This window comes from Natator depressus, chromosome 2 (genome assembly GCF_965152275.1).
Source record: "Natator depressus isolate rNatDep1 chromosome 2, rNatDep2.hap1, whole genome shotgun sequence".
NCBI classification, from domain to species: domain Eukaryota; kingdom Metazoa; phylum Chordata; order Testudines; family Cheloniidae; genus Natator; species Natator depressus.
Window position 1 is genome coordinate 177,635,473 of NC_134235.1, and position 12,242 is coordinate 177,647,714.

At 37.7% G+C, this 12,242-nt stretch overlaps 1 protein-coding gene across 4 annotated transcripts in view; it reads left to right on the forward strand.

Annotated features, from left to right (window-relative positions):
- NT5C3A (5'-nucleotidase, cytosolic IIIA) overlaps nucleotides 1–12,242 on the forward strand; it is a 35,622-nt gene that overhangs the window by 8,897 nt on the left and 14,483 nt on the right. The window contains exons 1-2 of one of the 4 annotated variants that reach the window (XM_074945364.1): nucleotides 8,809–9,043; nucleotides 9,453–9,559. The exons of 1 other annotated variant lie outside the window; for it this stretch is intronic. In XM_074945364.1, coding sequence (XP_074801465.1) covers nucleotides 8,893–9,043; nucleotides 9,453–9,559 — 258 coding nt within the window. In that variant the 5' untranslated portion in view covers nucleotides 8,809–8,892. Of the gene's footprint in view, nucleotides 1–8,808; nucleotides 9,044–9,452; nucleotides 9,560–12,242 lie in introns of those variants that run through there. 2 more of the 4 variants (XM_074945366.1, XM_074945367.1) reach the window with 2 other exon arrangements.

Here is a 12,242-nt window from a genome sequence, read left to right on the forward strand (position 1 = left end):
GATAAAGTCTTGTGTTGGAGGTGTGTTTTCTAGGTAAAATGCATTTACAAACTCTTTCAACATACAAACAAATAGATGTTTAATTTGGACTGTGACAAGTACCATATGTAATTAGAAATCTATGTGCTGAAAACGATCATAAGTGGTGTGGGTCAGAATTACATTTTTCTAGTGTGCAAGATGAATTTTCACATTTCTTAGTAATTAAATGTATGACTGATAAGGGCAGTAGAATATTTACGTAACTTATTACCTTTTCCAATTGTAACTTCCATGCTTAGGTTTTTAATATTATAATATTGTATGTAAGCATTTATTCACAGTAGCAACCTTAAATGTAAATTTACCTCCAGTACAGGGTTTTTTTGTGTTTGCATGTTTTTGGTTGGGGGATGGAGGAAGTTCTTTGGCTGTAAAATTCCCTCTCTCCTTGAAAGACCTGGTGTTCTCTAACTAAAGGTCAGAACTGATCAGGTCTCTCTCTAACACTGCTGCTCCATTACCATAGCAGCGTTAAAGGAAGCTGCTCAGTATTGATCAGGCAAGGATGGAAATGCAGAGAACTTGAATGTTGGGGAGTAATCTGTTAGAAAAAAGACTGGAAGAGGCAGGAAAGAGGGAACAAAACTAGAGGGAATAATTAAAAAGTGAAGCCATGCCCAGAAAAATCATAGCATTCCTGTCTCCATACAGGAGGAAGGAGAGTTGCGTCACCTTCCAAAATATAAATATTAAAGCCCAGTAGAAGTTTCTTCTTTGAATTTCACAGTTGGGGGTGGGGGAAAGAGAGAAATGGAGTAGAAAGTCTCTGCATAAAAGCAGGTTCTTCATTTATGGTTGTCTCTAAAGGGAAAGTTAAACCACCTACTTTTTGTATATATTCATACTCTTGGGGCTTGTGCCTTTGGTGCTGCACAGGAACCTACTTTAATTGATAGCACTATATACATGAAGCCTAAGGTTGAGACCCAAGGGCCAAAAGTATGGCTCATTTTCTTCTTGCCTCAGTTGGGTGAAGGTCAGAACCTTGATGGTCATACCCTTCAGCCCTTGGTCTCGGTAGTTAACTCTAGCTCTGTTCCATTTGGAGTTTCTTCCTGGCCACGGTTCTCTGCTTTTGCTCAGTTATTTTTGTTGCCATCCAGTAATTTTTTTTCCTAAACATCAAGCGATACACATTGTGGCTTGGTAAAATGTCACTTATTGACCAATATTCCCAGTACTTACAGTTCCTGAGTAAAGGTCACTCCCAGATGTCTACTGATCACTAAGGGTACATACTGGTTTTCATTAGTAGATCTCAAAATATAATCATCCCCATTTTTCAGATGAGAGGGAAAGTGAGGTACAGAGTGACCTGAAGTGACATGCCAGGGTCACCTAGTCAGACCTGAGAATAGAACCAGATATGCAAACTTTCAGTCTTGTGCCATATCCACACTGCTTTCACCCTTAGTCTTCTTGAGCCTTACCCATGGAACTCTCACAGCCAGTGAGATTCCAAACTCCATCTCTTGAAGAAATCAGTGAGGCCTTGTTCAGGGGCTCACCCATCTGGAGCTCATTAGAGGGTTAGGGCCTTAGTTATTACTTGCTCAGGGAGAGCAGTAGAGGATTAAAATTTTGCATACAAACTTACCTGAAGCTCAGTTCAAACAGTGTGTTATTCTTTTGACTTGGTAATTAAGTGTAATACCCAGTTCAGAAGAGAAATCCTGCAGTTAAACTAGTTCTCATCCTTATTTCCTTTGGTGGCTACTGCTAATAAGTCTACCAAGAATGGGGCTCTATACTGTCAATACCCAAAGGAGAACGAAAGGTCACTCTTCCCAGAAACTGTAGTTCTTCAAGTTGATTGTCAGTATAGCTCCATCCTTGCTTTTACAGAGATTCTATTACAAGCTCTAGGTAAGTGGAAGGAAATGAGGGACATTAATGCTGTGGTCCTTTTTTATGCCTTCAAATGATAACATGAGCTCTGTATGGAATCACAACACTTGTTGCTTTCTAGAAGGTTTTGAACGGACAATTGGGCCACGTCTATTTTAACTACAGTCACTGATTAATAACTTTTTTTGTTTTGGTCTCAATGTAGGGTTGTTGGTTTTTGGGTGTTTTGTTTTGCCAAAACAAAACCCCCAATCTTCAGTCATCCTTCAAGCACAGAGTAACTCCTGTCACCACTGTGACCTTAATTGAGGTTCCTTATAGCCTCAATTTAGCAAGGTACTTCAAGCACATGTTTAGGCTGATTGAAATCAGTGGCCTACTTACCTTCTGAAAGTATGCACATGCGTCATTACCTTGCTGAACCAGGGCCCATATCCGTGTGTAACCTAAGGTGACGGACCAATTTTTATAGAGGGGTGTTGCTAATGGAAACCATGTATTTGCGGTCTGTTATTACTACTTCAAGACAGGGGGTATGGTAACACCCCTAGTTCCAGCACCATTGTGCGTAACATCACTTTATAACTTTAAGTAATTTATTAAGAAACTGTTTTCCACGGAGCAGCAATTAACTAGAAAACTCGTTATTTGTTTGTTACATTTCCCACAGTCATTTAAGAATTTTTTTTAAACTATTCATTGTATATTGGAGAGTCTGTTCTGATTTTGGAGCCACGCAATTAGTCACAGCAGTTAAGCGGCTCCCACTGTGTACCCCTGGAAAAATCATGGAGCAGGTCCTCAAGGAATCAATTCTGAAGCACTTACAGGAGCGGAAAGTGATCAGGAAGAGTCAGCATGGATTCACTAAGGGCAAGTCATGCCTGACTAATCTAATTGCCTTCTATGATGAGATAACTGGCTCTGTGGATGAGGGGAAAGCAGTGGACATGTAGTTCCTTGACTTTAGCAAAGCTTTTGATACGGTCTCCCACAGTATTCTTGCCAGCAAGTTAAAGAAGTATGGGCTGGATGAATGGACTTAAAGGTGGATAGAAAGCTGGCTAAATCATTGGGCTCAGCAGTAGTGATCAATGGCTCCATGTCTAGTTGGCAGTCAGTATCAAGCGGAGTGCCCCAAGGGTCAGTCCTGGGGCCGGTTTTGTTCAATATCTTCATAAATGATCTGGATGATGGCGTGGACTGCACCCTCAGCAAGTTTGCAGATGACACTAAACTGGGAGGAGTGGTTAATACGCTGGAGGGTAGGGCTAGGATACAGAGGGACCTAGACAAATTAGAGGATTGGGCCAAAAGAAATCTGATGAAGTTCAACAAGGACAAGTGCAGAGTCCTGCACTTAGGACAGAAGAATCCCATGCAAGGCTACAGACTAGGGACTGACTGGCTAGGCAGCAGTTCTGTAGAAGAGGACCTAGGGGTTACAGTGGACAAGAAGCTGGATATGAGTCAACAGTGTGCTCTTGTTGCCAAGAAGGCTAACAGCATTTTGGGCTGTATAAGTAGGGGCATTGCCAGCAGATCGAGGGACGTGATCGTTCCCCTCTATTCGACATTGGTTAGACCTCATCTGGAGTACTGTGTCCAGTTTTGGGCCCCACACTACAAGAAGTATGTGGAAAAATTGGAAAGCGTCCTGCAGAGAGCAACAAAAATGATTAGGGGACTGGAACACATGACTTATGAGGAGAGGCTGAGGGAATTGGGATTGTTTAGTCTGCAGAAGAGAAGAATGAGGGGGGATTTGATAGCTGCTTTCAACTACCTGAAAGGGGGTTCCAAAGAGGATAAATCTAGACTGTTCTCAGTGGTAGCAAATGACAGAACGAGGAGTAATGGTCTCAAGTTGCAGTGGGAGAGGTTTAGGTTGGATATTAGGAAAAACTTTTTCACTAGGAGGGTGGTGAAGCACTGGGATGGGTTACCTAGGGAGGTGATGGAATCTCCTTCCTTTGAGGTTTTTAAGGTCAGGCTTGACAAAGCCCTGGCTGGGGTGATTTAGTTGGGGATTGGTCCTGCTTTGAGCAGGGGGTTGGACTAGATGACCTCCTGAGGTCCCTTCCAACCCTGATATTCTATGATTCTATGCATAACTGACTCTTCTCTTCTTTAGTACAGATAATGTAAAAGGCATTAAAATGATATAATAATTCATCTTGAATATTTATATGTAACTTTTGACCAACTGTAAGATTACACAACTGCTTTCATCAGCTGTTTTACAGTGGTGCTTTGACTTATAGTTCTGGAAATTCCAAATGATTCAAAATTTGTGTTGGGGAAAATGGCATATTATATACAACATACTGAGCCAAAATTTTAATGTCTAAAATCAGCCACAATGGGAATAGCTTTTATGGTTATGTCTTCTCTAATTCATTTATGATGATACAGGCATTTAAGTTGGAAAGGACGACTAATGGGTCACCTGATTATTTTCCTGCATCATATGTGGAGATGGAATTTAATTATCCCTGATAAAATGATATTGCATACAATTTTTAATACCTCATGTGAAGGAGATTCCTCACCTCCCCTGGTAGCTTGTTTTACTTTCTTGAATGGTTTGGTGGCATATAAACATCTTCTGAGTATGTAACCTAAAATTTTGTTGCTGCACCTTTTAATCCGTTCATCATACTTTGATTTTACTGACTAATGAAAATACCTCTCTCTTCTGTATACATCCTTTCTTATTTTTGGACTGTTCTATCCAGACTTTCCCAGTTTAATGTGCCTAGTTTGCTTCACGTTTTAGGTTTTATTTTTTGAGATCTTATTATTGGTGTTTATTTCTTTTGAAATCTGCCTCTCTCATTTGTCTGTTCTTTTGGAGCCACTGACTGAATCCTTTACTCTAAATGAGGCATGCAATGTGTTGAGTAGAGCAGAATTACCTTGCTTGTTTAAGTTGTGAGGTCCTTCAACTTACGCAGTATCTTCCATCTGTATTTGAGTCTGATTATTACTTTTGAGCCACTTCATATTTCTCTGAATTGTAACTTGTTGATTTCATCCTATTTCTCTAAAGGTTATGCTAAATTTTATCGTATCGTTAGTGTCTCCCAGCATCTAATCATCCACAAATGTGACTAGCATAATCTCTGTTCCACACTCAATTTTCTTGTAGAAAAAAGTAATGGTTTTGGATCCAGAACTCCTGCAGAACCCCGTTTGGCAGCTCTATATTACCTCCAGTTACTTAACCTGCATCTCATTTCCCTAGGAGACTGTCAACTGAAACCATATCAGATATCCTGCTGGTATCAAGATACAAGTTTACTACTGCATATCCATTCCATCTGTTTTATCCATTAAGGTTGAAGGGAAGATACGGTTTTAGATTGGCTTCTTATAGACTTGTTTTATAATCCTCTCTCTTGCTTGAATTTGGTATTAGAATAGTAAGGCTGAGTTGGCACTCTTCTTTCTCTGGAAATGATAATTCAAGCAGTTTCTTAGCATCTGAAATTCATCCACTTGCTAATAGCTGTTTCTTATGAAGTTCTTGAAAACTATGTACACAAATCTTAGTCTGTGTTTACAGAAATATGTTTTCTGATCATACAGCTAATTTCTTAATGTATTACAAAATTCTCTGCAACAGAAATCAAGAAATGATATTGTCTTATTTAAGAAATGTGAAAATAGCTACTATACTCAGTTGTCCAACTATAGTATATCCACCAGAAAAAATAGTAAAGCAATGTACAGCTACTGAGTGGAAATGGAGTATTAAAAACAAAATTCAGTAATCTCAAAATACCACATGAACTGAACATAAGGTAATAAGTTGATTCTAACCAAAAGAAAAGTAAATCTTACATAGAGCAGTGATTCTCAACCTTTTCAGGTTGATAATTCCTTATTCAGAGCCAAATATTCACAACTCACTTTAATTTACTATAAATGTAAAAATCAAAACAGCAAAAAATGATAAATTGATCCATCTACATAATTTGTGGGTATGTGTTTCAAGAGGTTGACAGAATATCTGACCTTGAAGGGTAAAGAGATGTGGAAAATCAGATTATCTTTGCTTCGGACTGTTTTTTGTTTTGTTTTGATGCCTAGCAACCCCACAGTGCCATCATGACGCCAACTTTGCCCCAACCCCATCCCCTTTTTCCCCACTGGATCTTGACCTACCAGCTGAGAAACACTGACATAGAGCAACAGTGTAAACATTCAAATTAAAACATATTCATAATTTTAAAATATTAATTGCAAAAACCAAACATTTCTGACTACTTATTTTTCTGTTAATTAATTTCCCAGAATATTTTGTAGTGAAAGTGTGTTTCCAGAAAAATCTGTACTACTACAGTACTCAGCCAGAAGGGTTCTATTTTAACCTCTTCTATCTGCTGAAATAATTATCCCTCCCTCTGTGCTACTTAAATTATTTTAAAATGACCTTCAGTACTGAGAGAGTAAAGATTGTACAGAGGTCATGCTGGGCTTTGTTCATATCTCGTTATAAACAGATAGTGATTTTAATTTTGTCTCTGTACAGAAGTTTGAAGGAAGTTTAGGCTAAATCCTGGTCCTACTGAAGTCAGCGTGACCAGGATCTGGTCTGTAATAAATAACCATGTTGCTCTACTGTTACCCTCTGCTGTGTGCGATGCTTTATTTCATTTACCCTGTGTCAAAGTAGCAGGTGTATCTGGCAACTATTTTTTTTAAACAAGGTCATTTTTAATTGTAGTGTAGGTCTTTCATTTCTAGCTATCCCACTTTCATAATGTGAAAACACAACTGAGTTATCCTTTCAAAAATTTAAGATTGGGTACTCTTACTAATTTGAAATGTGTTGCTAATATAACATGGTAGCTTTTTTATTTGAAATGTATCAAGATTATGCTGGTTTTACATTTTAGTATTACATTTTTTAGACAATATACAAATTAAGAGCTAATTTTAACATTTCCCCTCAATCTTAATTCAGCCTGACTTTCAGCTCACTTATAAAGTACAGTAGTACTTTTTTAAGGGAGCAAGCTAGCGTTCTTTCCTCCTTAAATTCTTGGTATCATGAGGTTTATCTTTCCCCTCTAAACAATACCCAAGCAGCATTAGTGGTACTGATATCCCATCATTTTTTCCATTGTTTGCAATATCTGACTCCAGCACACTGATAATGACATCCTGTGAGACCTGTTTCAATCCATACCATTGAGCTTTAACATGCCTTCAAGGTGACACAGACTTAGTTAATCTTGATTCATTTCTGATGAACTAAAAGTATATAGAGTGAAGCCCTTGCCTTAATACATATTCATATACTAGACAACTTTTCACAGTTTTCTAAAGTATATTTAAAATATAAATCCTTGTCTCCATTATGGGCTGCAAAGTTGTCTGTCTTTATATTAAATAATTCAGACTTGGTCAAATTACTATGTATACCATGTTTCAGTTGAAACACATTCTTATAGACCATTTATAAACCAAAAGCATGTTAACACTCTCAAATCGATATTGGACCCTACAGAAGCTATAAATGTTTGTAAACATCTATGCAAATTAACTTTCTAAATCATAATGTATAGCCTTTGGAAGGGATGCATTATATTTTGAATGTGGCCTGGAACAAATTTCCTGCTTGTGTAAGAGTGCACTAACCTATGAGAAATAAGTTTTGGTTTTATTCAGTTCCTAACGGATAGAATGACCACATAACCACTTAGGGCCCTTGTTAGTAGTCTCAGAGGCAGGGCATGGTGGGCACAAAGAATGAACCATTGCCTATCCTGCAGGTAGTCCCTTTGGGTTAGTTAGAACAGTGGTTCTCAACCTGCGGCCCAATCAGCACACAACTGCAGCCCATGTAACATCCTCAGGGTAGTATTGGATGCGTCCCACAATGGTAAATAGGCTGACTAATGCGTGCATATAAACCTGAGATTGGAATGGTACCATACAACATACACTGATCCACTCTACTATTTGAAAAATGTGTATCGATATGTTTTAAAATGAAGAAAATAATGACTTACTCTAAATGAAACTTGGCATTAGATGAAACTCTAGAATTTTATTTTTGCAGCCTGCCTGGCTGCTGCTGCTCTCTCTCCCGTTGTGACAGTTGCAGCACCTTCTAACATTGTGTTTGTAGAGCCTATGGCTGTACCATCAACTGCCCTGATGTCTACGGGACAAGTTCTGAGGGTGTGAAAGAGCCACCAAAAACCTAAGGATATGCAGATTTTGGTGGGGCAATAGAGAAGCTTGCACTTGTGCTGTCACATTGGAACCTTTCACGATCATAGAATTCACATGACATTTATTTTTCTAAAGAGTCTGGAAATGAGACGGGGGGGAATAATATTTATCCTTTACAATAGTTGTTTTCCACCTGTGGTCCACATACTCTCTCTAAGATTTCCAAAGGGGTCCACAACTCCATTTGAAATTTTTTAGGGGTCTGCAAATGAAAAAAGGTTAAAAACCACTGCTTTACAAGAAGAAAATAATTTCTTTTCAATCCCATTTCCCTCTCCAACCCCACCCAATTACTTTTTTCTTCATCCAGTTTGGCAATGCTCCTAATGACAAAATTGCTAAAGCATGTTAATAGAGGCTGTCCACTCCCAAATACTAACAAACAATCCTCCTGGATTTCCTGCTTCATTATTGCATAGATAAGTAATGGCTCTGTAAATACTTAATTTCCTGTAATTTGTTTCTTCTACTAAATAACTTGCATATACCTTTTATTAATGAGATGTAGGGAATTCATTGCTGTCCTAAGGCACTTTTAAAAGATTTGGTAGGAAAAGGTTGGAAATATACCAAAGAAATAGGCTTTTGCTTTGGAAAACAAGAAGTGCCTTGCTCTGTTACAGAAATCCAAATTTGCCTGCTGCATCCATCAAAGCTGTTCATTCAGTGAAGGTCAAAGGTTCTGTTGTTGGTGCACCAGCTGATCGTCTGTAAGCTGTATCGCTGAGCATAACAAAGTGCTGTGCATTGCTGATGTGCGTCACAGGACCCTGGGTTTTTGCACAGGGATTAGTCAGGCTGTATTTGGAAACGCCCTCAACTGCACCTTGTGCTGCTATATTAGTGTTTCCCAAGCAAGAAGAATTTTCTTTCACTCCTTCAGCTGCTCCGGCAAACCCCTCCGGTAAGTGTGTGCAATTCATGTAAACAGAAATGGCACTGTCTTCTGTCTGCATTTTATAAGCCAGTATTATCAGTTGTGTGTTACTTATGCTTGCTTATTCTGACAGCTTAATACATTTTCTAAAAAATCAATGTCTGATAATGTAGACTTCAAAACAGCATTAAGGGAATAAAAAATGGTTGATCTAGTTATTTAATAGATTAATTTCTTATATGAAGAGGAATATTTAAAATGTGCATTGGTATCGTTTAAAATATGGGTAATTTCAAATTGGTCTAAATATACACTGTGAGTGTCCATGTCTTTAGGTATATACAGCAAAAAATCATTTTTTATTTTTATTTTTTCAAAAAATCAGATAATGTAGCAGACCATTTCTTTAAGAGGTTTACTTGGTTTTTGTTGGCAGCCTGTATGCAAGCCCTGCATCTCTGGACGCTGCTTACCACCTATGCTGTTGCAGTAGGACAAAATCAAGGACAGAAGAAGCAAGAGTGCCCTAAGCTCAACGCACAGGTACTCTTTTTAAATGCATGAGAAAAAGTGCTGTCAGTCAATTGTCCAAGAATAACCTCTTAAAACATGCACTTCTTCCAAAAATGTCCAAGTCAGAGTCCAGTGCTGCAGTAAGCACAGAAATTTGTAATCAATCTTATAAACAAAATTCTGAAATGGGGGAAAACGCTTTTGACTAATTTCCTGAACATTCAAATTTGTTTTCTTTTATTTCTTCTATTTTTTATTAAAATACATATTCCGATATTTAGTATGCTTGGGTCTTAAATAAAAACTTCTCCCTGTCCCGTTACGCTACACTTTTTAGGATTCTAGTAATGTTGCAAAATATGCTACAAATTAGCATAATCAGCGCTTTGATATCCGAGTGTCATAATTGCAAAGATCAGGGTTTTTTTCCCTCTTTGATCAGCAGTCTAAGACTATGACTTAGTAAAGCTTACTAGGTCACCAAAGCATTTCTTGCCATAGTATTTGAGGTATCTTACTTGAAAATCATATTTTTTTTACTGCACTCTTGTTTTTACTACACACACTTCAATTCCAATTTGGCTTTTTACAGCTACTAACTTTCAAACTTTAGAAGTTAGAAACTGAGGCTTTATGCCTTCTGAAAGCTGCAGTCTAAGTTTACAGATACAGCACTGGTTTATAGCTTTAGCATATTTCAAAATAATGTCCCTGCAGTCATATCAAATGTGAAAAGGGATTAGGAGAAACTAAATGAAAGTAATCAAAGTGATGTGGGGTTTTTACGTCAGATTTCATGAAACAATTACTGTAGGTCATCAGGAAAATGAGATTTCCAACTTTTAGGTGGCATTAACCATGGTTTCCAAAATATCAGATTTTGAAACTGTCACTGGTATCTTGCTCTATCATTTTGGTACTGGTACATAACTGAGTATACGATAGCGAGTCCCAAGCCTTGGACCAGGATATTTTTAATTCCCTCAATAAATCTAATCACATAGTAATTTTTAAAATACTAGTTTGCTTTTGCAAGTTGAGCTCTGTGAGAGCTCCTCTTGGCTTTTAAAATGTTACTGGACGTCACCACCACAGCATAAAAATAAAATTTGCAGTTAACTTTTAGTCCTCACAACTCTGTTGCAGCTTCCTTGTTCAGAAATGGCATAAAGAATCAAAGTAGATTTTATTGTTTCCTCTGAATTAAAAGTTGTTGTTAATGGATTTAGAATCTGGAAGATTGTCTAGTTTTGTTGAGGCTTAAATTGTATCACACAATTCTGAAAACAAATGTAATAGCAGTTAAAATTCATGAGATTAGTAACATTCATACACATTAAAACACAACTAATTCTTACCTGATTTAATTCTTGTCCAAGATCTTAACATTTTTGGTGGCCATATGGTTGCCTTAGTTTTATTATAGGTTTACAAAGCGAATGCATACCAGCTTGCATCTCTCAACAAATTTAGTAAGAAAACAGCTAATTTCTAAGGCTCTTGACAAAGAGTACTAACACACATGGAAATAGACCTTACTCCATAAAACAACCTGTGTACAATTCTCAGGTTGTCTTCTATTTTTATCATTATACCATCCAGGAGAGGAGGGAGGGTTCTAGCAGCTCTTCTTTTTGAGAAGCATGCATAACAATTAGTCTTGGCAAAACAAGCAAGAACTTTATATATACTAAGTAGTGTAGAGTTACAAGGCTATCAGTTTAAAAATACACTGCCCATTTTTCCATGACCTCGTTCAGGGTATCTCCAGAACAGTGGTGTTTATAATCTTAGACTAGTTGATAATGAAAATCTGAATTATGATTAATCTTGTTCAGGATGTTCACCTAGATCTAATTGTGGAATTACTTCTATGTCTCCATACAATTAATACTGAAAATAATTTTCTGTTTCAAGTCAGATTTTGAGCTCCTATCACTTACAGGTAATAAAATTTTTAGAAAAACCTCCTTCAGCCTGAAATATCCCCTGATTAGTAAATGGCCAAATGGGATTTGTTTGGAAAGCCTGAAATAAATCTGAGAAGCTGTTTTTGAGTTGTAGGACTTAAAAGAAATTGAGGTTTTTCACATTCTCCACACTGTGTCCCCTACCCGAAATCTCTTAACACATAAAAAGTATGGTCTGTAAAGTTCAAATAGTTTGTTTAGCTAGGCCTCAATGAGAACATGTGGACAGAACCCCACATATATTAATAATGCTTTAATATAATTAATTATCCGAAGTGGAATTCCTTAATTTTGGGGACACTGAATTCCCCCCTGGGGATTATATATCTGTCATTAACATTGCAGTTGTTAAAAGATTCACTTTATCTAAATCTTTCATTTAGTTTTTTAAACAGCTGGGTGTAGCCTTCCTTGTGACAATAGCCTTCAAAATGTAAAGCGACCACCAATGTTCTCATTGAGTGACCTATCCAGTAACAAGAACCTCCCTCAAGATCTTGATCTATGCTCACCCCAAAACTCCAGCAAAAGGTAGAGGGAGACCTGCTGTGGAATTTTCACCTACTCTTCCCCCTTAAAATCAATATATTCCCCTCAGATACCTGCTCTTGGCTTCAGTGACTGTCAGTAGCCCTCCCCCCAATATATTGACCAATGCAGCAAACCCTACTCTTCTCCTTTCCCCAAAAAGATGTAGCTTCATTTAGAGGGAAGGGAAGGATAACTCTCCTGTGGGTACTCTC